Below are 22,833 nucleotides of genomic sequence, written 5' to 3'. Positions count from 1 at the left end.
TAGATTCGAGTGTTTTTAAAATCACTGCAAATGAAAGCAAAGGATTTTAGCCAGAAAATAAAGCCATTAAGACAAACATGGGCCGTCTATGGAAATAAAACATTGATGTGATCCTTTACTGTTAAAATCCAGTCTCATCAGGAAGTAAATGTTTCATAATTTCACAAGTACTGAGTCTTTTAAACATAATGATATACAGGTATTTAATCATATGCAGCAGCTCCACTAGAGAAAGATGTGGACATCAAGACTGAAAACCCTCTAACAGAGCCAAGGCCCAGTCCATTGATCTCATCACACACAGTCCCTTCTGAGGTGGCAGAGCTGGCTGGAGAACAGAAGGGGATTTGGGCAGTTTTCTTTTCTCTGCAGACTCCTCAGGGGCAATTATCTAACCACTTCCAAAAGCTAAAGACCAAATGTTTTGAGATCATAAACCTCACAGTTCATAAACCCTAGATCCCACAGATTTCATTCATTTCTGCTATCCCTGTCCCTATTTATATAAACTGTAACCAAGCATAGATTACACAGTGCTTACCCCTGGGGACAGTTGGACTGTATCTAATTGACGGACCTGGAGCAGTTACTACTGCCTGCTGCTAAGGTTTCCACTACACGGGAGAGAAAATGATATCCTTTTGCTTTCTGTCTGTCTGATTATGGCAGCCAAGATGGGGTGGGGAAATACGGGGAAAAAAACAGGTAATTTTTGCAACGTAGAAATAGCGCTGTATAGCCAAGTACGGGGGTGCATACCTGCAGTCTCAGCTACTCAGGGTGCTGAGTGGGGAGGATTGCTTGAGCCCAGGAGTTCCAGCATGTGGTGCATTATGACTGTGCCTGTGAATAGGCACTGCACTGCAGCCTGGGCAACACAGTGAGACCCTGGGTCTTTTTAAATTAAAAACAAAAAGAAACAAAAAAATTTTAAGGAATCTGTAAACAGTGAAGAGCTTGTTTTGCTCGGAAGAAAAATTTCAGTTTGTGTAGAAAAAAAAAAAAAGAACAGTTGGAAAAGCAAGATAACAGAAAATCAAAGAAGCACTCGCGCTCTCTCTCTCTCTCTCTCTCTGTGTACATAGATATATATACACACACATATATATATATACATAGAGCTACATTGATTTTACCTATCTGTCTCTCCAAATGTCGCACACACACACACAAAGCAAAGAACAAGTATGGTGCTTGGCGTGTGGTTTTTGAATTTAAGGCTTACAGTGGTTTCACAGAGAGTGTGTTATTTGATGTCACTGCAATTAAGGAAGGGTAGGAATTCTGTTCCACGTCATGGACGAGGAAGATGAAAGTGAACAAGGGCAATGATGTGTCAAACAGTCATGAGAGTCCTGCTGCTTGGCTGGGCTGTGCTGAATCTCTCGGTTTTGTCTTCAAGGTAATCTGAACCTAACAACAAAGAAACAAGGTGCTGGGACCAATCAGGAACTCGTCTTCTCAGGAACATACCTGTTTATTGCGTGGATGGGGGGTGGTGGGGCACAGGACAGCCGTGCACAGGCGTAGTAGTCACCAATAGACTCGATGATGCTGGCGACCACCGCGCTGAGCATGCCGATGACACCAGCCGCAGACACGGTGGGCAGTCCCCACTGAACTGTGGGAGGAAAACAACCATGAATGCTCCTAGAGAAGCAGGCCAAAGTGACCAGGACCAGTTAACCAAAGTCATTCTGAACGCTGCAAGACTCTACAAGATCCACTCGGATTCTGGAGCTCATGGAAACTGTTCATTTTAAAATCTTAAGCACCAGAGGCCTGGGACAGTTGCTAAGTCAGATGAAGGTGGCCATAACGAAGACTGATCCACACTGTATTTTTAATTAAAAGAAGACATCGTGACCGGGCGTGGTGGCTCATGCCTGTAATCCCAGCACTTTGGGAGGCCAAGGCAGGTAGATCACGAGGTCAGGAGTTCGAGACCAGCCTGGCCAACATGGTGAAACCCCATCTCTACTAAAAATACAAAAATTAGCCAGGTGAGGTGGCACGTGCCTGTAATCCCAACTATTTGGGAGGCTGAGGTGGAGAATCACTTGAACCCAGGAAGCAGAGGTTGCAGTGAGCCCACATTGCGCCACTGCACTCCAGCCTGGGTGATAGAGCAAGACTCCATCAAAAAAAAAAAAAAAAAAAAAAAAACAGGAAGAAGAACGCTGGGCTGGAAGAGGCTGTAACTTCTCTTTCCTGCTTCCAAGACACACTCGGCATCTACTAAATAACAACTGAAAGTGGCCTGTCGTGCTGGGAAATTTGCATGAGGGATTTACAACCCTGCTGTACAGAGCAGGGTACAAAGCAGCAGTGGCCTTCCCCAGGGGAGGGCATCAAGTGAAAAAGCAGTGAGAAATCACCAGCTAAATTTAAATCCCAACAGTAAAACATCCATAACGTATGGATAGTCCTTCTCTACTATAATACCAGAACGTTATTTTTAAATCATAAACCATGTTAAGGGAAATTAAATAGTTTCATTTCAGAAAGCAAAGTGAGGCATTTACTTAATCCCTCATTAGATACGTTTTTCTTTACAAGTATATTTATTTGGACTTGAAAGCCATAGATCTTATTTAATAAAAATAGCATGGGTCTCTTTCAGTGTGAGAATGAATAGATTCCTTTGATAAAGGAGTAGCCCTTCTTTACTTGAAGCATTAGTTAAAATACACCCACTGAGGAGAAAGCACAGTGGAAAAAGAATGACGGCTAAAACATGGTCTCTCACGCAGGAGCCAACAATGTAGCTGGGGGCACAGGACACTCCAAAAGATCCGGGGAGAGGGCCATGGCTCAACTTCAAAGTGGATGCAAGCCGAGCTGGGTCACAAGGAGCACCAGTGAGGAGGTCAGGAAAAGGCAAAGTGAGGCCCTGGCCAGGGAACGATCTGAGGAGGAGGTGGGAATGGAGGTGCCCCTCCAGGGATGGGGAGGGTCTGGAGGGTGGGGTTTGAAAGAAGGTGTTCTGGTGGACGCAAAGCTCTCACGCAGAGCATGGGACAGGAGGCAAGTTCGGGAAGGGTTCCAAAAGCCATCTAAGCCACCTCAGGGGTTTGGCCTGTGTTGTAGGTAGCCTAGAGCAACCACTGGATTGGGAAGAGAAAGGATACAAACTCAGACGTGCAGAATAAGCCTGGAGTGTGGTTAAGGGCAGGACTGCTCCTGCCTCGAGCTGGTTCACTCTGTGGGAGCAGCCAGGGGATGCAGAGGTGGCCCTTGGTCAGGGGTACAAAGTACACAGGTTGATGGATGAGGCTCAACACACCCTATGCCACCAGCAAGAGGCCTGCTCAGCATATCAGCTCCAGGTTAATTTGGAATGGATTTTCCTTGTTCAGAGGCCTTCGTCACCAAGCAACATTTTGCTTTTTCTAAATTATATTTTATACTGTTATCATGTTATTGTTGTAGCATTCTGGTTTCAGTTTAGTGTCTTGATTTTGAGGGGGGATTCTTATTTTGATCCTTTTTCCTTTGAATCTATATCTATATATATATTTTTTTCTTAAAGACCCTGTTGACTTCCAGCCTTCTATCTTGAATCTGTTATTTCATATCTCCTTTCACCAAGAAACTTCCCTTTAGTTTGTTACTTGACAGCATGGCTTCTCAACCTCAGCACTGTTGACATTTTGCTCCAGGTATCTGTATTACATTAACAATGAGTCCAGATTATGCCTAGTGTACTAAACACTGAAAAGTACGGCTCAGGTATTCGAAAGCCTCTCTCCGGATTGAGACAAAGCACTGGAGAGCACTACATATGTACACAGTAGTACGACTATATCCCTGGGGGTGGCTTTCTAGCTAGTGGAGCTCTGGTACCGCACCAGCCCTCGGCAGGCCAGGAGCCCTACGTGCTCGCTCATGGCCAGCACAACCTCAGATGCTCTGTCTACTAAGTTTCACCTTCCCGTGCAGGGCCCCATGGGTCCTAGTGAACTCCCTCTGGCTCCAGCACCTGTACAGCTGCCTTTCCTGGACAGCCCAGCTTGTGCTCCCACTGGCACCCACCTTGGGAGTTGCCCACACAAGCAGAAGACCACTGTGTATGTGCTGTGAGTGCTTCTACCTACCCGCCACCCCCGCCTCCCCCCAACTCCTTGCCCTGACTGCCTCATCAACTAATTGTAATTTCATTTTATCTCAGACTATAGGTATGTTTATGAACCATGCACATTCTTTCTTGGAGAAAGAACAGGTCTGTATAAGTGCATACTTAGACCATACAATCTGATGAGAAAGTTATTTTAGAAAGATAAAACTTTTTTTTTGTTTTTGAGACAGTCTTGCTCTGTCTCCCAGGCTGAAGGAAGTGCAGTGGTGCGATCTCGACTCACTACAACCTCCACCTCCCAGATTCAAGCGATTCTCCCGCCTCAGCCTCCCAAGTAGCTGGAATTATGGGCACCCGCCATCATGCCTGGCTGATTTTTCTATTTTTGTAGAGATGGGATTTCACCATGTTGGCCAGGCTGGTCTTGAACTCCTGACCTCAGGTGATCCTCCTGCCTCGGCCTCCCAAAGTGCTGGTGTTACAGGCATGAGCCACCGTGCCCCGCCTGAAAGACGAAACTTTTTAAAGCTTTCCTAATTGTATTAAGAACAAAAAGAACAGCCAACACTCATCATTCAACATGCTCAGAGCAGTCATCTTTAACCCAACCTTAAAATTCTTCGCTTCTCTCTTTTTCTCCTTGCCATTTATAAAAAACGAAAGTAAGATGGTTAAACAGGGAAAGAAGTGAGCTGAACCTGACTAAGCTCAGGACCCAATTCTAATAAAAACCCAAACGCTGGGACTAGAGTCTTCACAACGGAACCAAGTGGGTAACAACCACTGGGATCACCTAGACGGGGCTAGCCACCAGTCCAGGTGACACCCCAGCTAGGGAATGCATTCACACCCCCAAGAGTTACACAACACTCAAATTAAGATGCAGCTTTTGGCCACTAGTGACTATCAACTTACCTCCACAGCTGTGGCCAAATTTAAAAGATTATGGCTGCCCATTAAGAGATTATATAAATTCTATCATGCTTGAGCAGGTTGCTTGCTAATCCCCAGCTTGTTCCCACTCACGTCTTTCCACTTTGGCAGCTCTGGGACCAAGCAGCTCTATACTTGCCTATCTGAACAGCTGCCCTCAAATCCTGACCACCAGAGCCTCAACCTGGCAAGAGACACCTTGTCCCGGATTTCATCCTAGCAGATCCAAAAGAGACAGCTAGCTAATCTGAGAAGGGAGCCAGTCAGTCTCTGTGTGTTGGCTTCTGCTCTCTGGGGACAGGGCCTCCCTTACTTGCTGTCTAATCCTCTCCTGACCAGAATGGCAAGACCCTCAGGAGACATTCTGGGACAAAGAAGGCTGTTCTGCCAACTTCCAACCCCTCTCGGTTGGGCCCTCCTGGGCTCCTGACCGCTCTGGCCATCAGAATACTTACATGGATATGGAACCTTAAACCACGGGGCTACCAGAAGCACACCCTGCCTGGCATCCGTGCGAGCGTAGAAGCCATACTTTGTGCTGTCGGGAGGGAAGACGTCTGTCACCGTGAAGATGAAGCAGAGCAGCCAGGATACCAGGATGGCCAGGATGATCTGGAGTGGCCAAGGGGAAGCTCTGTCAGGCCAGCAGGGCTCACAGGTGTTGGCCAAAAACAACCCTTCCCGCGGTCTGAACATCACACCCCAGAGCCCACCACAGTCAGCACTTTGCAGATGTATTCTTCCTTGAATGGAATCTCATTGAGAGAGCAGTTTCATTCAGGTGAATTTATCTTACCCCTTCCAAAGTCTGGCTAGTAAAACAAGAATGGACATTGTGCCTGCAGAGGCCACGTGGAGTCAAATCTCACTCAGTCCGAAGGACAGTGTCCCCATCCTTTGGCACTGCTAAAAGGATCTGCTCCCATTTCACGATCAGAACCTTTAAGTCTATGATGATTTGAGTGGTCATTGGTACCCTGATATCACCGCACAGACATGATCCCCCAAGGGGGGCCCGCTTAAAACCCTCCCTTCCCTTAGTCATCTTACGTATTATCCAAAGGCAAAATTGTCAGCGGGGGAAGAAGGTAGCTACTCACGGGGAACATTTTGAACAGCTGTAACTTGTACGCAGTCCATCCTTTCTTGGATTTATAAATTGGGAGAGGAAATTTAACATTTCTGGCATATTGAGAAAACAGTAATACTAGGAATATTGTCCTGAGGAGAGAAAGAAAACAAACTAGGTCAAAGGCTGTTATGTCTCTGTCGCAAAATAGCACTCGAAGCTTCTATGGCAAAATTGACATAGTGTTCAATTCATTTACCTAGAAAGCTGCTAGTCCTCTGAACTACTATTTGAGAAACAGTACATCTATTGGGATGTACATCTTTTTGAAACACTACTTTGGGGGAAGATGTTACAACTAACTTGCCTAGCATTTCTTGAAACTGAAATGAAATTCTGAGGTAAATGCCTTAGGACAGCTTTTCCTAACTAGAATAAGAGAACTCAAAGAATGTATGCATTGATGGGAAAAGCTTACACTATGTAAGGGGAAAGGATGCCAGATATAACATAAACTGTAAGATTCTAACTACGAATTAACTACAAAGCAAACCAAGAAACTACTGCACGTACACACAAACAGGTAAGAAGGACATGATCCAAAATTCTCCTAGGGATCCGCTTTGAGTAGTTACATGATTTGCAACTGGTTTTCCCACTTTTCTGTATTTTCCAATTTACTTACAGCACGCATAAATTACTTTTAAAAGAGCAAAAAGTAAAGCTTCACTGTTTAACAAAACTAGATACAGGAGAATTCAGTATTAATAACATTCCTGAGAGGCTTTTGTGTGCCAGACACTACACTAATGTCTTCCTGTGCATCATCTCAACCTTACGGGGTAGCTTCTACGATCGTCTCCTTTTCACAGAGACAAAGCCAGACGTCAAGATCACCCGGCTAGGGCTGCAGCATTGGGGGGCCAGGAATCTAGCTCTGTGGCTTGAACTGAACTCTTTCCTTTTGGCACCCTGGTCACAGGGCAGGGAGGCTGGGCTGCGAGAAGTCCCTCTCCTTGAGCCTCACGGTCCTGACTGAACTGCACTAAGTGCTATGGGAGGCAGCAACAGGCGCCGACTCCTCCACAGCAGGACCACGGCACTTCCTGACACACCAGTCCGTGACATCGGTCTGGTGTTCCACGGAGCTGGCAGGTGCGGGGCCACTTCCCATTGCCCAGGTGGATTTACTCATCACCAAAACAAAACTGGTGACCAACAATGCGTCTAAACCTCCATGTGGTCTCGTTCCTTCACTTAAGACCTGAGGTAGTGCTGGCAGGAAGAGTAGGTTCTCAGTCAAAGCTAAGCTTAATTGTTCCTGGGCACAGTTCCAGTTGCTGAGATGGCATCATTAGCTCCATCGACAGCCGGTCAAGTGTGACTCCACTGTCACATAGCTAATGAGGTGTGGATGGCATCCCGGCTGGAGAACAGGCGTGTGTTGCTCTACGGGTCTCCCTGCCTACTCAGGCACTTCAGTGAACTGGTGATCCATTGGGGGTCTCCGCCAGTACCAGTTCAAGGTTGAAAATGCACACAGTGCCCACGTTATTTCAACTCCTCCAGGATAGTGAAGTTTAACAAAAAACAATATGGTAACAAGGGATACTAAAACTGGAATATTTTAAACTTAGACCTACATATAATTTTCATGTTGGGAAAAAAAAATGCTACCTATTTGTTTCAGAGTGAATATTAGGAGATCCAAAGATGCCCCAAGTCTGCTATTTCCGTCATCACTATTTCAGGCAACACACCTGCACATTTAAGAGGAGACTGAGACCACATAGAATTTGAGGAGGGACACTCAGATCTCAGGCCCAAATTGGCAACTCAAATTTAGAAAGCAGATTAGGCAGCAGATGAACATGACTATTCTTTCTGCTCTAAAACCTGTCTACTTCAAGTTTATTTTTAGTCTCAAATACACCTGGGGGCGGGCACCCTGTGACAGAGAGGCAGCGGCTTAGAGATGCAGACCTGCCCATGTCCACACATCTTAACTGAGCAAAGGGATGAAGCGTTTCAGCCTCAGTTCTCAGGATGGGCTGCTGTCTACTCCACTGGGTGCTTTTCACCTCATGTTTACCTTTGCTAACCTTTACTTTAAAATGTTATGCAAGTAATGCACACTAAATTGTACAAAAAATTTAAAAGACAGGTAAGCAGAAAGAAAAAAATAAAATCCTGAAGATCATCCATAATCCCCCTTGAGTGATAAAACCATGTAATATTGTGGTCTATCTGTTCTGAATGGCTTTCATTCCCTGGATATTTGCTGGGTGCTGGAGGAAGACACACTGTCATCTTCCTTGTCCCCAGACATGAACGGGTTATTATCTAAGGCAAACTGGCATCAAGTTTTACGCAGCTTCCTGACCTGCCTCACCTATTTGCTTTTCCACCTCATCAGATAGAGATTTGCATTAGCACCTTAGTGACTGCTTTAGTATTCTGTTTTATGGACATACCACAGCTTGTTTAACAATTCCCATACTGTATGACATCGGAAGCAACATAAACAGCTTTAACTGAAAAACTGTATCATCATTGCTTCTAATACACAGTCTTTACACACTGAGGTATATATTTCAACAATTTTTTTTTGTAGCAGCAAAAATTCAAGCTACATGCATGAGCATCAATTGAGAAATGGTTGAATAAATATTATTAAACACTGTGCAGATTTAGAAAGAAAGAGATCAATGTAAACATGCTGTCTAGGAGAAGTAAACCCAACAAATTACTGGGGTAAAAGCAAATAAAATTATGTTGAAGCTGTATATATGCTAGTTTGTGCTTATTTGCATACAAATATAAAAATATGTAAGGATAAAAACAAACTTCTTTGCTAGTTAACAATCATGAGATTTTTTTGAGACTTTTTTTGAGACATGGGTAGGAGGTGACTATTATTTTACTTTAGATTTCTGTGCTCAATCACCGTTAAATTTCAAATACCTGGAATGTAACTGAATTGGAAGGGGATGAAGAACAGTGGGCTATAGATAAAAGTATACTGTTTTGGAGTGCCTGGGATTGACACATGGGGGTTCATTAAACTATTGTCTTCACTTCTGGATAGGTTTGAAATTTTCCATAAGAAAAGTCAATTTAAAAAAAAGTTTTAAAATGTAGGTCCTACCAAGGACATATGCACTGTGCCAGAAAGAGCAGTCGCTGACCGGCTGCACTAATCTCCCCTGAGACTCTGTCTCTAAACTCCATCTGTATTGGAGTGACTTAGTTTGTACCATTCACTCACTCTCAATTCCAACAGAATCATGTAGGTAATACACATTTTAATAAATTGGGAGCATAAACCTTTTTCACACATTAATGAGCGAGGTGTAGTTCCTTTTTTGCTAAATGGTTACTCCTATCACACTCTTCATCCATTACTCCACTGGGATTCTCTCACTTTTTTTTTTTTTTTTTGAGACAGAGTCTCGCTCTGTCGCCTAGGCTGGAGTGCAGTGGCCGGATCTCAGCTCACTGCATGCTCTGCCTCCCGGGTTCATGCCATTCTCCTGCCTCAGCCTCCTGAGTAGCTGGGACTACAGGCACCCGCCACCACCCCCGGCTAGTTTTTTGTATTTTTTAGTAGAGACGGGGTTTCACCATGTTAGCCGGGATGGTCTCGATCTCCTGACCTCGTGATCCGCCCATCTCGGCCTCCCAAAGGGCTGGGATTACAGGCCTGAGTCACTGTGCCCGGCCTCTCTCACTTTTAACCAGTAGAACTCTTTACGAGTTAGGGACGTTAGCCTTTCTTGTGACATTTTCATGAGTATTTTCCCAGCTTTTTTCGAGACAGAGTCTCATTCTGTCGCCCAGGCTGGAGTGCAGTGACGCAATCTCAGCTAGTGAGCTTCACCTCCTGGGTTCAAGCACAATCTCAGCTCACTGCAACCTCCATCTCCTAGATTCAAATGATTCATGTGCCTCAGCATCCTGAGTAGCTGAGATTACAGGCGCCTGCCACTACACCTGGCTCATTTTGTATTTTCAGCGGAGACGGAGTTTCACCATGTTGGCCAGGCTGGTTGAGAACTCCTGAGCTCAAGTGATCTGCCCACCTCAGCCTCCCAAAGTGCTGGGATTACAGGTGTGAGCCACCATACCAGATTTGTTTTTAATTCAGTGCTTTTTGATGTTTTAAATGTGTCAGTAGTAAAATCTATCTTTCTCTCTCTTTTCAATATCTGCTTTAAGAAAGATCTTCCCTCCCTTAGGATTAAATACTTATTTAGGTTTTCTTCTAGCACTTTTATGATTATTTTATATATTTAAGTCTTTAGTTCAACTGAGATATAATTTGATATAAATTAGGAGTCTAACTTTTTCCCAAAAATAGTTAGTTTTTCCTACACAATCTGTCCATTCCCTACTGGTTTCAAATATGACTGTCATCTATACTAAATACTTATTTTTCTTTGATTCTGTTCTTCTTACTCTGCTCTACCAATGTCTATCCCTGTCCCAGGACCACCATATTTTTTATGAAGCTGTGGAATGTATTTAATTCCTCTACAGGCAAGTCACCATCCCCTCTCCTCTCTGATCTTTTTGGTATGGATTCACATTATTTTACTTTCTTGTTTTATACATTGACTAGCACATCTAGAATAACTTTAAATGATAGCAGTGATAATAAGCTTATTTAAGTTCCTGATTTGAACATTTCATCATTCAAGTATGAGGCATTTTTATCTTATGCATAAAGATCCTTCTATACAGCCGGGTGTGGCGGCTCACACCTGTAATCCCAGCACTTTGGGAGGCTGAGGTGGGTGGATCACCTGAGGTCAGGAGTTTGAGACCAGCCTGGCCAACATGGTGAAACCCTGTCTCTACTAAAAATACAAAAAATTAGCTGGGAGCGGTGGCAGATGTCTATAATCCCAGCGACTTGGGAGGCTGAGGCAGGAGCATTGCTGGAACCCGGGAGGTGGAGGTTGCGGTAAGCTGAGATTGCCCTATTGCATTCCAGCCTGGGCAACAAGAGTGAAACTCTGTTTCAAAAAAAAAAAAAATTCCTTCTGTTCTCACATTGCTAAGTTTGCAGCAAGGACGTAGGTTGAATTTTACAAATAAAATTTGGGGAGGGGACTATTACCATAGTTTTTATCAATAAGAGCTTATTAATAAAATCTACCCTTTAGTCCCAGGTACTCTTGGGAGGCTGACGAATAAGAATCGCCTGAACTCAGGAGTCAGAGGCTGCAGTGAGCTGAGATCGTGCCACTGCACTCCAGCCTGGGTGATGAAGTGAGACCCTGTCTCAAAATTTAAAAAAATAAAATAAAACCTACCATGCAGCCATGATCGATTTCAACACACTTTAATATCTGACCATCTGTGAATTCTTGAAATGATACATTATGCCTTGTTCTTTCATTGTGTTATCTGTAGCAGCATCTTCCCAAACATGCTCTAAGGAATAGTCTACCAAGATATGCTTATAGATGTGTGGCATTTAAAAAACAAATTAAGGGTGGACAGGGCTGGATACTAAGGCCCTTTTCGGAAGGTGAATAGAGTCTTTTGCACATTTGCATTTTTAAAGATTGGAAGGAGCCTTACAGTAGAGAATGATGCTGAACTTGAGCATGCTACCTGAAGACATTTGAACTCAGGGCTCGTTGCTTAGAATGTGCCACAATACATCCATCAGCTCAGGATCTGTTTGTTTTTAACACAACCACAGGAAAGAAAATGATGGTCCTTGGCTCTCCTTTTGTATTATTAGTTCAGTCAGAATTTGCTGCTAAGATTGGCTGGGGAGTTTCCCTCCTTTCACAGAGCTCTGGAACAGTTTAAACGGTGCATATATTCTCTCCTCCTTGAAGACGTCTAACCATCTGGACCCAGGGTTTCTTTTAGGAATCAGAGTTCTTCAACAACTATCTTGGTTGCTCTTGTGGTCATGGATTTACGGGGCTTCCTGAGCCTTCCTTCATTAGTTCACAACCTGCTCACTGAGCGCCAGCTCAGCCACGAGAGGGGCAGGTGGCGGGGGTGCCGAGGTGACCTGCCCAGCACACAAGCCCTGCCCTCACAGAGCTGACAGCCCAAAGACACAGAAGAGCTCTTAGAAACTGAAAAAACACCAGAGTGTAAATGACAGTCTTGGCAGAAGGAATAAGAGATAAAGCAAAAGATAATTCTCACGAATAGAGAAGACAAAGTGATAGAAAACAGGAGAAGAAAGAGGAAGACTCCAGGAGGCTTCAAGAAGAGGTTACAGAAAGAGACAAGTAAGGGTGGAGTGGAGGAAGGCATCTAAATAATTCAAGATCATGCCCCACCTCTGCATGCCTGGGTGCCCAGAGCAAAGGGGCTCCAGGTATCCAGGCCAAGAGATGCCAACACACCCACCAAGGGCAGCACGTGAGGCTCCAGACATTGGAACAGTAAGAAGACCCCAAAGCTTCCAGAATTCTAGCTTGTGTCTAACTGATGTTTCAAAAGGAGGGGACAGAGGAGGACCCCTGGGAGACATGAGGGAGAAGTTGGGGACAGTGAGGAATCAATGGCCAAGGGCAAAGCTCGCAGAGAGTGGCGGCAATGAAGGCCTGAAAAGAAAACAGGTTTAAAACTTGTTCTGGAGGAGGAAGGGCAGGATGGGCTGTGTGAGGGATGAGGCGAAAGGAAGACTCAAGAGCAGATAGACATTTCTTGCTGAAGCAACTGACAGCACTGTTGTGCCATTTACTGAAAGGAGGAAGGCAGAAGAAACTGGTTTTGGGGGCAGGAAAGGAATCAAAAGTCGGGGGCTTTTTTCATTTACAGTTGAAGATGTCTTGTGTAACAGCAAGTGGAGAGGGCAAGCTGAGGGCTGGCTCTGTAAATCTGGAGTTCACAGGTATGAACTGCAGGTTTCCGCGGAAATATTCACCTTCAAAGAAATGCGATCTCCTTGGGGGAAGCGCATGGAGAGAAGGGGCCAGGATCAAGTTTGGAGACACCCCCAAACTTAGAGTGAGGAGGAGTCAATTTTGGTTACTTAGGCTTTTCTGAAAACCACTATTTTCTTACTTTTTGTTTTAATTTGGGGGGAGGTAACAGTTTAGCTCCCTCTGATGGGATCTGTGGCAGATCTACGTGCACAGGCATCCTCTTATCCTGCTTAGCTTTGCCAGAAGTTTGTCTTCATTGGGTTTTTTTCCCCCTCAAGAGACCAGCTTTCAGATTTACCACTTCTATCTGTTTCACATTTTCTGTATCTTTATTAATTCATTCCCCCTGATTTTACTAGGTTCATTTTTTTGTCCTGTTTTCTTAGCTACTGAAATTCTTCATGTGCTGTATCTGCTTTAAAGGTTGTGAATTTTCTTGAGAACACCTCTGGCTACTAAATGTGACTGGTATTGTTCTTGCCACCATTTCCTAAACTATTAGTAATTAATTGCAAAGTTTCTATTTCCCCTCTGAGAGTGATTTTTAACTTTTTTTCTTTTTTTTTTAAAGCTTCTAAGTGCTTTGTGGGTTTTGTTCATCCTTTTGTTACTAGTTTCAAACTTTACTGTACTATACATACCATTTATCCATTTTGACATTAATTACATTTTGCTGAAAGAATATTCTTACATGCCATCTTCCCACCTCTACTGGTGTGAAGAATGTTTTGCCCAACCTTCGGAGAAATGAGAATATTAAGAACAATTTTGGGCTGGGCACAGTGGCTCATGCCTGTAATACCAGCACTTTGGAAGGCCCAGGTGGGCAGATCACCTGAGGTCAGGAGTTTGAGACCAGCCTGGCCAACATGGTGAAACCCCGTGTCTACTAAAAATACAAAAACTAGCTGGGCGTTGTGGTGGGTGCTTGTAATCCCAGCTACTTGGGAGGCTGAGGCAGGAGAATTGTTTAAACTCGGGAGGCAGAGATTGCAGTGAGCCAAGATCGCGCCATTGCACTCCAGCCTGGGCATCGGAGCAAGACTCCATCTTAAAAAAGGAACAGTTTTGGGAAAGCATGATGATGGGTATTCATGCTCATGTGTGAGATGTGCCTCCTTCAAACCTTGTTTAAAGAAAAAAACTTGATATTTTCACACACCTTAATTTGTAAAGTGTAGGTAACAATTCTGCTATGGTTCACTTTTATTTGTACGTCATGTTCTAATACACAGAACAGGATTGAGTAGGATGGGTTCAGGCCCATTTCCAACACTTGGGTTTTGAAACCCACGTTGGCCACTTAACTCACTGTATGACTCTGGGCAAATAACATTATATTGTGGTGCTCAGTGTCCTCTGCTGTTAAACGGGATAACACTAGGATATACCTTATCTGATACTATATACAAGTGTTATATAAAGGACTGGTGCGTAGTAAAAAAGATCAATAAATATCACCTGTTATTAAATAACTGCAGGATATTTCACAAAACAAAACAAATGAAAAATCCTCTTTTTTTTTTGAGACGGAGTCTTGCTCTGTCGCCCGAGCTGGAGTGCAGTGGCCGGATCTCAGCTCACTGCAAGCTCCGCCTCCCGGGTTTACGCCATTCTCCTGCCTCAGCCTCCCGAGTAGCTGGGACCACAGGCGCCCGCCACCTCGCCTGGCTAGTTTTTTTTTTTTGTATTTTTAGTAGAGACGGGGTTTCACCGTGTTAGCCAGGATGATCTCGATCTCCTGACCTCGTGATCTGCCCGTCTCAGCCTCCCAAAGTGCTGGGATTACAGGCTTGAGCCACCGCGCCCGGCTGAAAAATCCTCTTACGTGATGACTTATTTTGTTTTAGGAATTTTACTGGCTGGTTAAATTCCAGAGTAATGGAACCACAGACCTACACATAATCAATTCTTAAACATGCTCTGCAGACACACAGAGAATGTGGGCTCTGTGTTACAAAGAGTTCTGTGGCTCTAATCATCAATAATATTATCAAACTCCCCTGTGACTTCGTTAACACAAAATATTAACTTTACTTACAGGGCAAGGGACATCTTTAATGGATGTGACATTCTATACAAAAGGACAGGCACTGACTAGCAGGACCCCGGCAGAAACCATGTCCCTCCCCCAAGCACCCACCCACCAGGAGTGCAGAGCTCAGTGTGGCGTAGGGAGAAGAGCCACATCATCAATGCCAACAGACGTTTCCCGCAACTTCTCTGGAAACACTCCAGACTCCTGCCACTCTGAATATTTTTGAGTCTCATGATATAAAAATTTGGCTTCTTGGCCGAGAGCAGTGGCTCACGCCTGTAATCCCAGCACTTTGGGAGGCCGAAGCGGGCAGATCACGAGGTCAGGAGATTGAGACCATCCTGGCTAACATGGTGAAACCTCATCTCTACTAAAAAAAAAAAAAAAAATCAGCCGGGTGTGGTGGCATGTGCCTGTAGTCTCAGCTACTCAGGAGGGCGAGACAGAAGAATCACTTGAACTCGGGAGGTGGAGGTTGCAGTGAGCCGAGATCGTGCCATTGCACTCCAGTTTGGGCGACAGAGGAAGACTCGGTCTCAAAAGAAAAAAAGAAAAATTTTGGCTTCTCAGTATGTCAACTCATGCACATGAGACTTGGCAAGACCTCAAAAGTCAAAACCAAATGGTGCCACCACCTTACCCCATTACCAAAGCTTAAAACCTTACAACCCACACTCTTCATATGGCTGCTAAGTCTGTCTCTGTAATACCTCAACTGTATGTCACTTCCCAAACTCTGGGTTAAAAACCCTTTGACTATTCCCTAGCTTGAAGCAAATAAAGTTGAAACTGTCAGACCATTCTTATTATTGAAAAACATTATCTCCTGAAGTCTACGTGAATGTTCCTAAAGGCTGCCCTGCAGTGGTGGGACGAGGAGAGATGTTTCCACTTACAGCATGGCAATGCCCCAGTGCTTCCCGGCTCTCTCCCCCGCTGCCTGGAAACCAGAAAGGCCAATGAGGGCCACCGTGGGTGTAATGGTCAAGGGACCGATGTACTTCAGCAGAGCCCCAGGCAGGCCTAGGAGGCCGATGACTACTTCTATCAGTGAGGACATGATGATGGCCCCCTGGATCTGCAACAAGAGATGGCACAGACATGAGAGTGAGCTGCTTGTACACTGCACACTCAGAATGTCACCTACAACCACAACTGATAATTCTGCAAGGCAGTAAGTTATTACATCATCTAACTTGGGAGATAAGCTGGAAAATCCCCCAGGACCTGACAAGAAACTTCAGTGGGCGCTAACTGGGGCCTGCATTACTGAGGCAGGTGTACTACAGAAATGAGTCCTGGACACACGGCCCACATGCCTTTTCCACTGCTAAATGATGCAGGCAAAAATTTATAATTCCCATTTAAGAAACACAACATTTAAAGACCAGCCTTAGAGGAACACTGCAGCATAAAGACTCTCAGCTTTAAAGAGTGAGCCCCCAGGACATTGACAAGACAGTGTTGTTGACAAAAATTCTAAAGGGATGCTTTTAGTGTGCAGAATGGCCACATCTGTGCTCATTCTGAACTGACGGTGAATTATCTCACAGGTTTTGGAAAATATTAATACACTGTCAGCTGTACTTCATGTCTGCTTCTAATCAATTGCACTTTGGCAGACAAATATCTATAGCTCTTTCAATGAACACAATGAACACAGGCAAACGCTGAGGCCAGAGTGAATAATTCTATCTGTCGATGATGAGCCTCTGTAGCTCTGTCCAGGGAGCTACCAACCTCAGCTAGTTGTGCTGGCGGGTGTGAGTGGACAGGTCTGTTGGTGTGCAGGAGGGAGGAAACCATTCCTTCTGGTTGCCCAAAGCATTTCATTATGCTTTATTTTAGAGTGTTGCTTAACTACATTTACTTTAACAAGAGAAATAAACGTATCAGTAATTGAAAAAGAAAAGAAGGGCTCAGTAAAAGTAACTGCTATTTCCTGGGTCAACCAACATTGAAGCTGAGAAGAAACATGAAGAAGCCAAAAGCGGACAACGCTTGTCCTTTACCTCTCGGATCCGGGGATACCAGATGTGTTCCGTGTGCAACAGCTCTGCTGTTCCGTTGGCAACTGAAACATCTTGAAAACAAAAACAAAAAGTTTTTCTTGGAGTGACACTGATGTCTCACACGACATACTTATTTTACCTTTTAAGAAGAATTTTCTGCCTGTTTTTATTGTATCTGTGTCAATCCCCATCCCTAAAATTCAACATCTAACAGTACAGCTTATCTTAGTGAAAGGTGGATCCTCAAATGCTAATTTAACCAAATGAATTCATCGACTGAGAGCTCCCCAGATTGTCAAAAGCTAGCTGAAGTGGTAATACACGTTACTAGCACCAGCCTCACACACAAAAAAAAACCAACCTTTGCACACAGCTCACTGAAATGCCCAACAGCAAGGTTGCTGGACTGAGGTTTGAAAAACTTAGATAAAACAGAGGGCCTTTTCCAGTTCCCAGATCAAATCAGTGGTCACAAAGTAACTCCTAGGAGCAAGGAAGGAAATGAAGGCTGGAAAACTTTGCTCCTAGAAGGTCAAAATGTAATTGTATTTTTGAGAGTACAGGTCTGACTCTGATTTTCTCAAATTCCCTATCTTTTCCTGACCTTATTGGGTTCCTTAAGGATCTTTGCAATCACTAAGGAAGGGGAACGAAAGTCATTTGCAGCAAACCACAGTAGCCAGATCCTTAAAAAGCAAAGACGTTTCAGAGAAGGGATGCTGACGCAGCAAAGAGAGTGATTACTGGTGGGTCATAAAATCCACTGAAAGAGAGAGGCAGAAAAATGGCACAAATATTTTTCTATTCCGTTCCCATATTTGTCAATTTCATTAACAGAGAAATGAGGTCAATTCTGATCCTTTCTTGCTCTAGGGTTAGGGATGAACAAGTGGATAGAAAGAGAGAGACAGACACGGTCCACAGATGGAGCATTCTAAGCTGTTTGTGGGTTTGTGTGCTTTGTCCCTAATTCCAGAAAGGATTTAGCACTGCTGAGGGCAGCAGGTCCAGGCCTCCCTTTACACCTGCATTAAGGGACCCCAATGACATATGTGGAAATAACTGCAATTACCTGTGGTGTTACATTTCCATTTATCTAAAGACAGGATGGCTCGAGCAGGGGCCAAAAATGCAAAAGCACTGGCCTGAAACAGGGGTAACCTAAAAGAAACGAGACCAAAACCATGATCACGGCATCGGGAACTACCGAGGTAGTTCACTATTTGACAGCTTAACAGTCTTTTCCATAGACATACAGCACATGAGTAAATGCAGGCACACCTAGGAGAAAAAGCCCCAGTCTGCAAAGCTCTCCTGTGCCATGCAGCCACAGCCAGTGGCTTCTTCATCCTCCCCATTGCCACTCTCCTCCCACCCAGGCAGCTCCAGGGTGGGCCCCGTGGTCAGTGCCAACACCCCAACACCGGCCCCTGCCATCACCACCTTTCCTCTTGCAGGTGGGGGACTGCGGGCATTTGAGGTTCCCGCTTTCCTGCTGAGCTTATAAACTCCTTTTTAAACATCAGTGTATTTCTGCTTTTTTACCTCCCTCCTCCTCCCTTTAAAATTATTATTGGTTATCATAGGAAAAAATTTCCCTCTGTTGTTTCATTTTGTGAATCAAAGATTGCCCTAATCGCCGATTACAGATAAATCATAATAGTGATCTAGATCTACAGAGCTGTAAGTTACAATGTGATAGCAGACATAATAAATATTCTGCTTAATCATAAAAATACTTAAAGGTATTCGAACATATTTTAAAGGGCCCAGAAAACTTGTAGAATCTCCATTAAATTTGCTGCCCACATCCTCAAACTAAATGCAGAGATCCTCAAATGCCATGATTTGATTATATTTTAGATACTTCATATTGACTTCACAAACACTTTAGCTATTCAAAGACTACCATTTTTTAACGGAAATGTACAGCATTTCAGCTAAGTCACATTAAAGTGGCTTTATGAGTTAGCATCAGAACTTAATCACTATTTTAAATATAATTTTGAGGGTAAAATATTAAACTGGCTCCTCCTGTTTGCAGGGCTGGGAACTCTCACACATCCAAATCCTGAAATGCCCCAGGGAGCCTAGTCAGTGGCCTTGCCAGCAAGACAGGGACCCAGCATCCTTCCCTTTGAGCGGTCTGGCAGCAAGTCCTACCCACAGTGAAACAGGATCTGGACTGAGAAATCCAACTGGCTCTGGCTAAAGAACGAGCAGTCTCGCTGCAGGTCCAGAGCCCAGCACACACCATTCTGAGCCAGGGAGGTCAAGACGTCCTTGTTACAGATGCTCTCCTGGCTGTTTAATCATGCAGTGACATCAATCCAGAGTAGGCAGGGTGCTGGCTTTAAGGCACAGAGGCAGGCTACACCATACAAACTGGATGCATTGCTGATGGCCACTCCCATAGGCATGCCCTTCAATAACCATCCAGTTATAATTACCTGCCAGAGGGGCCCAGAGGATAGCAGAAGTGAAGGACACCTGAAGTGGGAATGTATGTCAAAGGGAAAATACTGTTTGACTTCTAAGTATTCCATAAGCACAGATTTTCAGGACTGTACTGAAAGGACAGCATGTAATTAGGGATGGATGCTGTATGGAATGGTCCAAATGCCGTCTGGTTTACTATGGTTTCCGACTTCAACCAATGCATCATAGGGCAGTGGAATACAAATGGTCAACTGCGTTTAGAGATTTTATCCTTAGGAATGTGGCCATCACACATCACACTGTATTGGTGATTCACTGGAAATGGCAAAAGGAAAGACTGGATCTGGTTTCCACTCTTCAGTCAGACCTCAGCCTGAACCTGACCTTGGCATCCGACCTTGCCACCTTTCGGGGTGAGCATTTGATGGCTTAACTAGGACTAAAGGTCCCAAGAGCGCTGCTGCAAAGACACTCGCTCATTTGCGAGCTGCTGGGACCCTGGGCTCCCCTGAAATAGATGACGATAGAAAAAGTCTCCCGAGACAATCTGGAAAGGGCTGCTCATGCCAGCATTACGTGTTCACATCTAGCCAGGCAACATCGCCTGACACAAGCTGTTAAGATGCCAGCACTAAGTGTGGGCTCTGTCACTGGCTTGACTGAAACATTCTCAGGGAAAGTTGCAACAAGAGCATACGAACACATTAAACAAACGAGAGTCTCCCTAGATCACAATTAACAAAGCCAATTTTCCAAGAAAATGACTGAAGGTGATAACAGTGACTTTTTTAGGTGCTTGCCCAGTGTGAAGCTGGTCAATTCTCAGCTCTTCTCTTTGCACCCACAGCACGGCCCCTATTGTACTCATGTGACCATGTAAACCTCAGGCACCCAGGTGGGTCTCCCCAGGCCAAGAAGACTGCCTGCTCTTTTATTTTGTACTAAAGACTGGAAAGAAAATACATTAAACTGTGCTTTTCTTTACACCAGGGGCTGCCAAACCAGCTAGTGGGCCAAATCTGGAGTGCTACCTGTTTTGTAAGTAAAGCTGTACTAGAATAGAGGACAGCCATTTATTTACTCACGGTCAACGGCCGCTTTCACGCGGTCACGGTGGAGCTCAGCGCACTAACAGAGGCATGCAAGGCCTAGGCTATTTACTGTTGGCCTTTTACAGAAGAAGTTTTTCTGACCCGTCTACAGGGAAAATATATCTTAAATATGTGAAGAGGCAGTGGGTTTCTGCAGCTGGAAATTCTCACAGTTAATAGTGGCCACTAGACATTAGTTTAAAAAACAAAATCCTGAGCAGACCAGCAATTCTGACATGATGAGATCCCATGTCAGGCTCCAGCCTCAGGACAGCAAGAGAACCTAAGCAACTCCCCCACAGTCCTTACGTTATTCAAAACCCTGCCAGAGCCCCCCCATGTCCAGCTTGGTGCCCAGGTAACCTGAACCCCACTCCCAGCCTGGTATCTCTCACCAGCTCCTTCATACGAGTTCAGTTTTCATTTGTCACTTAAGGCACAGAGAAAATATCACCTCCTCCAGTAAATATTCCAGGATCTCCTTTGAATCTGTAATGTGTTCCCCTATAACTTAGGGCTTTTTGTCAAGATTTCTGCAAGTCACCTCCCAAGTTACCAGGAAGCTGCTTCAGAGTTCTCTGGGAGTGCTGGTTAAATGTGGAGATTTCTGCGTCTTGTCCTGGTTAGCCAGATTCAGGGGTGGGTGGCACCAAATCTGCATTTTCAACAATGCCTTCTAAGGGTGGCTGAGACTGACAACCCCTGTGCCAGGTAAAGGGATTTATCATTTTGTCACCTTATAAACGATTCTTGGGTATCTGCTTCACACCAGCGCAATTATATGTAGATACGACGATGGAAAACACTTCCTGAGCCCTTCTGTTTCTGCTGCGTGAAGAAGACACTAACCACGGTCACATATGAGGGGCAGTGATGTGTGATGGTGTGAAATGCTGTGGGGCTCTGCAGGTGCAGTCGCTTGAGCGAGTCTTAAAGCACGAGAAGTGCTTCGCCATGTGTGTGAGGGTTACAGGTATTCCGGGCAGAGAGAGGGGAGGTGCAAAACAAGAGCCACAGGACAGACCCAGGAACCCTCACAGGACTACACTTGGGCGAAAGCACAGGGAGCTCATATGGTGAAGGTCAGTGGGGACTAAATGACAGATGCCCTGCGTTCTTCCTGCAGCAAGAGGAAAACGAGTGAAGGACCTGCTCTGAAAGGACCACTGTAGGAGAACTGGGAGAGGTGACCTTCACCCTGAAGCTATTCTCAGTCTTGAAGGAACCAAGCCACAGAGGACATCCCAACAAGCTGTGGCATGGCTCTGTGTGTCGTCTTTGCTTTTTAATTCCCTTTGGCATCCGCTCGAATGACGAGCCAGCCTGAATCAGATCTCCACATGCGCCCAGCCTCTGTCTGCTCCCTTCCTCGGGCTGCTGCTCTCTGTGCTGGTGCACTCCCCATGAACTGTCCTGTCCACCTCAACCTTGAGGGAGGCATCCCCTGATAGTAGGAAGTGGATTGGCTTCAACCACCGTCTTGACCCACCATGTACCCTCAGCACCAATGAATACTTAATGAAATGAAGGGGCTATTTACAAATATTCTCAGAAAGGAATTCTATTAAACTAAAAATAAAGGTTAAGTCTTTCTGGCAAGTTGATTTTGACTGCAAATTTGGAAGAGTGGTGATTAGATTAAAAGCGCTCAGAGTTGGGGATGAAATGTGCACGGGTTTTCATGATTCACCCAGATAAGCCTCCAGTCGCCAGGCAGTTTGCAGTCCTCCTATGGTGCCATCACAGAAAGCTTAAAAGCCAATGGTTCCTATGGGAAGCACCACGAAGGTACAAAATGTATCTGCCCAGAACTAAACTGTTAATGAAACTGAATAAAACAAAAACAAAATTCACCAACGCAGAGCATATATACTCTGTGCCTGGCTTCTTAATCTAGAAGACAACCACCAAAGTTGGTACAAAACCTTGCATTGTCAAAGGAACACTCAAGAGTCTAAACTGCAGGAAAATTTTTTGAAAATTAATCCCTAAGAGATGTAACAGGTTTGGCTTTGAGGAGCTATAGGTTCATTATTGAATCTACCACTAGGAGTGTGTGTACAAAGTACTCTTAAAGAAAAGCAAGGCCAGGCATGGTGGCTCATGCCTATAATCCCAGCACTTTGGGAGGCCAAGGCAGGAGGATCACTTGAGGTCAGGAGTTCAAGACCAGACTGGCCAACATAGAGAAACCCCATCTCTACTAAAAACACAAAAATCAGCCAGGCGTGGTGGCAGGTACCTATATCCCAGCCACTTGGGAGCCTG

At 44.8% G+C, this 22,833-nt stretch overlaps 1 protein-coding gene across 2 annotated transcripts in view; it reads right to left on the bottom strand.

Moving 5' to 3' along the window:
• Positions 1–22,833, bottom strand: part of SLC23A2 (solute carrier family 23 (ascorbic acid transporter), member 2) — a 130,082-nt gene that overhangs the window by 16,050 nt on the left and 91,199 nt on the right. The window contains exons 6-11 of one of the 2 annotated variants that reach the window (XM_011941031.1): positions 18,108–18,196; positions 17,036–17,106; positions 15,920–16,101; positions 6,112–6,232; positions 5,467–5,623; positions 1,474–1,621 (exon numbers count right to left, since the gene is read on the bottom strand). In XM_011941031.1, the coding sequence (XP_011796421.1) occupies positions 1,474–1,621; positions 5,467–5,623; positions 6,112–6,232; positions 15,920–16,101; positions 17,036–17,106; positions 18,108–18,196 (768 nt within the window). The remainder of the gene's footprint in view (positions 1–1,473; positions 1,622–5,466; positions 5,624–6,111; positions 6,233–15,919; positions 16,102–17,035; positions 17,107–18,107; positions 18,197–22,833) is intronic. The other variant, XM_011941033.1, reaches the window with a different exon arrangement.

This window comes from Colobus angolensis, unplaced genomic scaffold (genome assembly GCF_000951035.1).
Source record: "Colobus angolensis palliatus isolate OR3802 unplaced genomic scaffold, Cang.pa_1.0 Scaffold197, whole genome shotgun sequence".
Taxonomy (NCBI): Eukaryota; Metazoa; Chordata; class Mammalia; order Primates; family Cercopithecidae; genus Colobus; species Colobus angolensis.
Note: the sequence above shows the minus strand (reverse complement) of the source record. Positions and strands in the feature narration are given on the sequence as shown.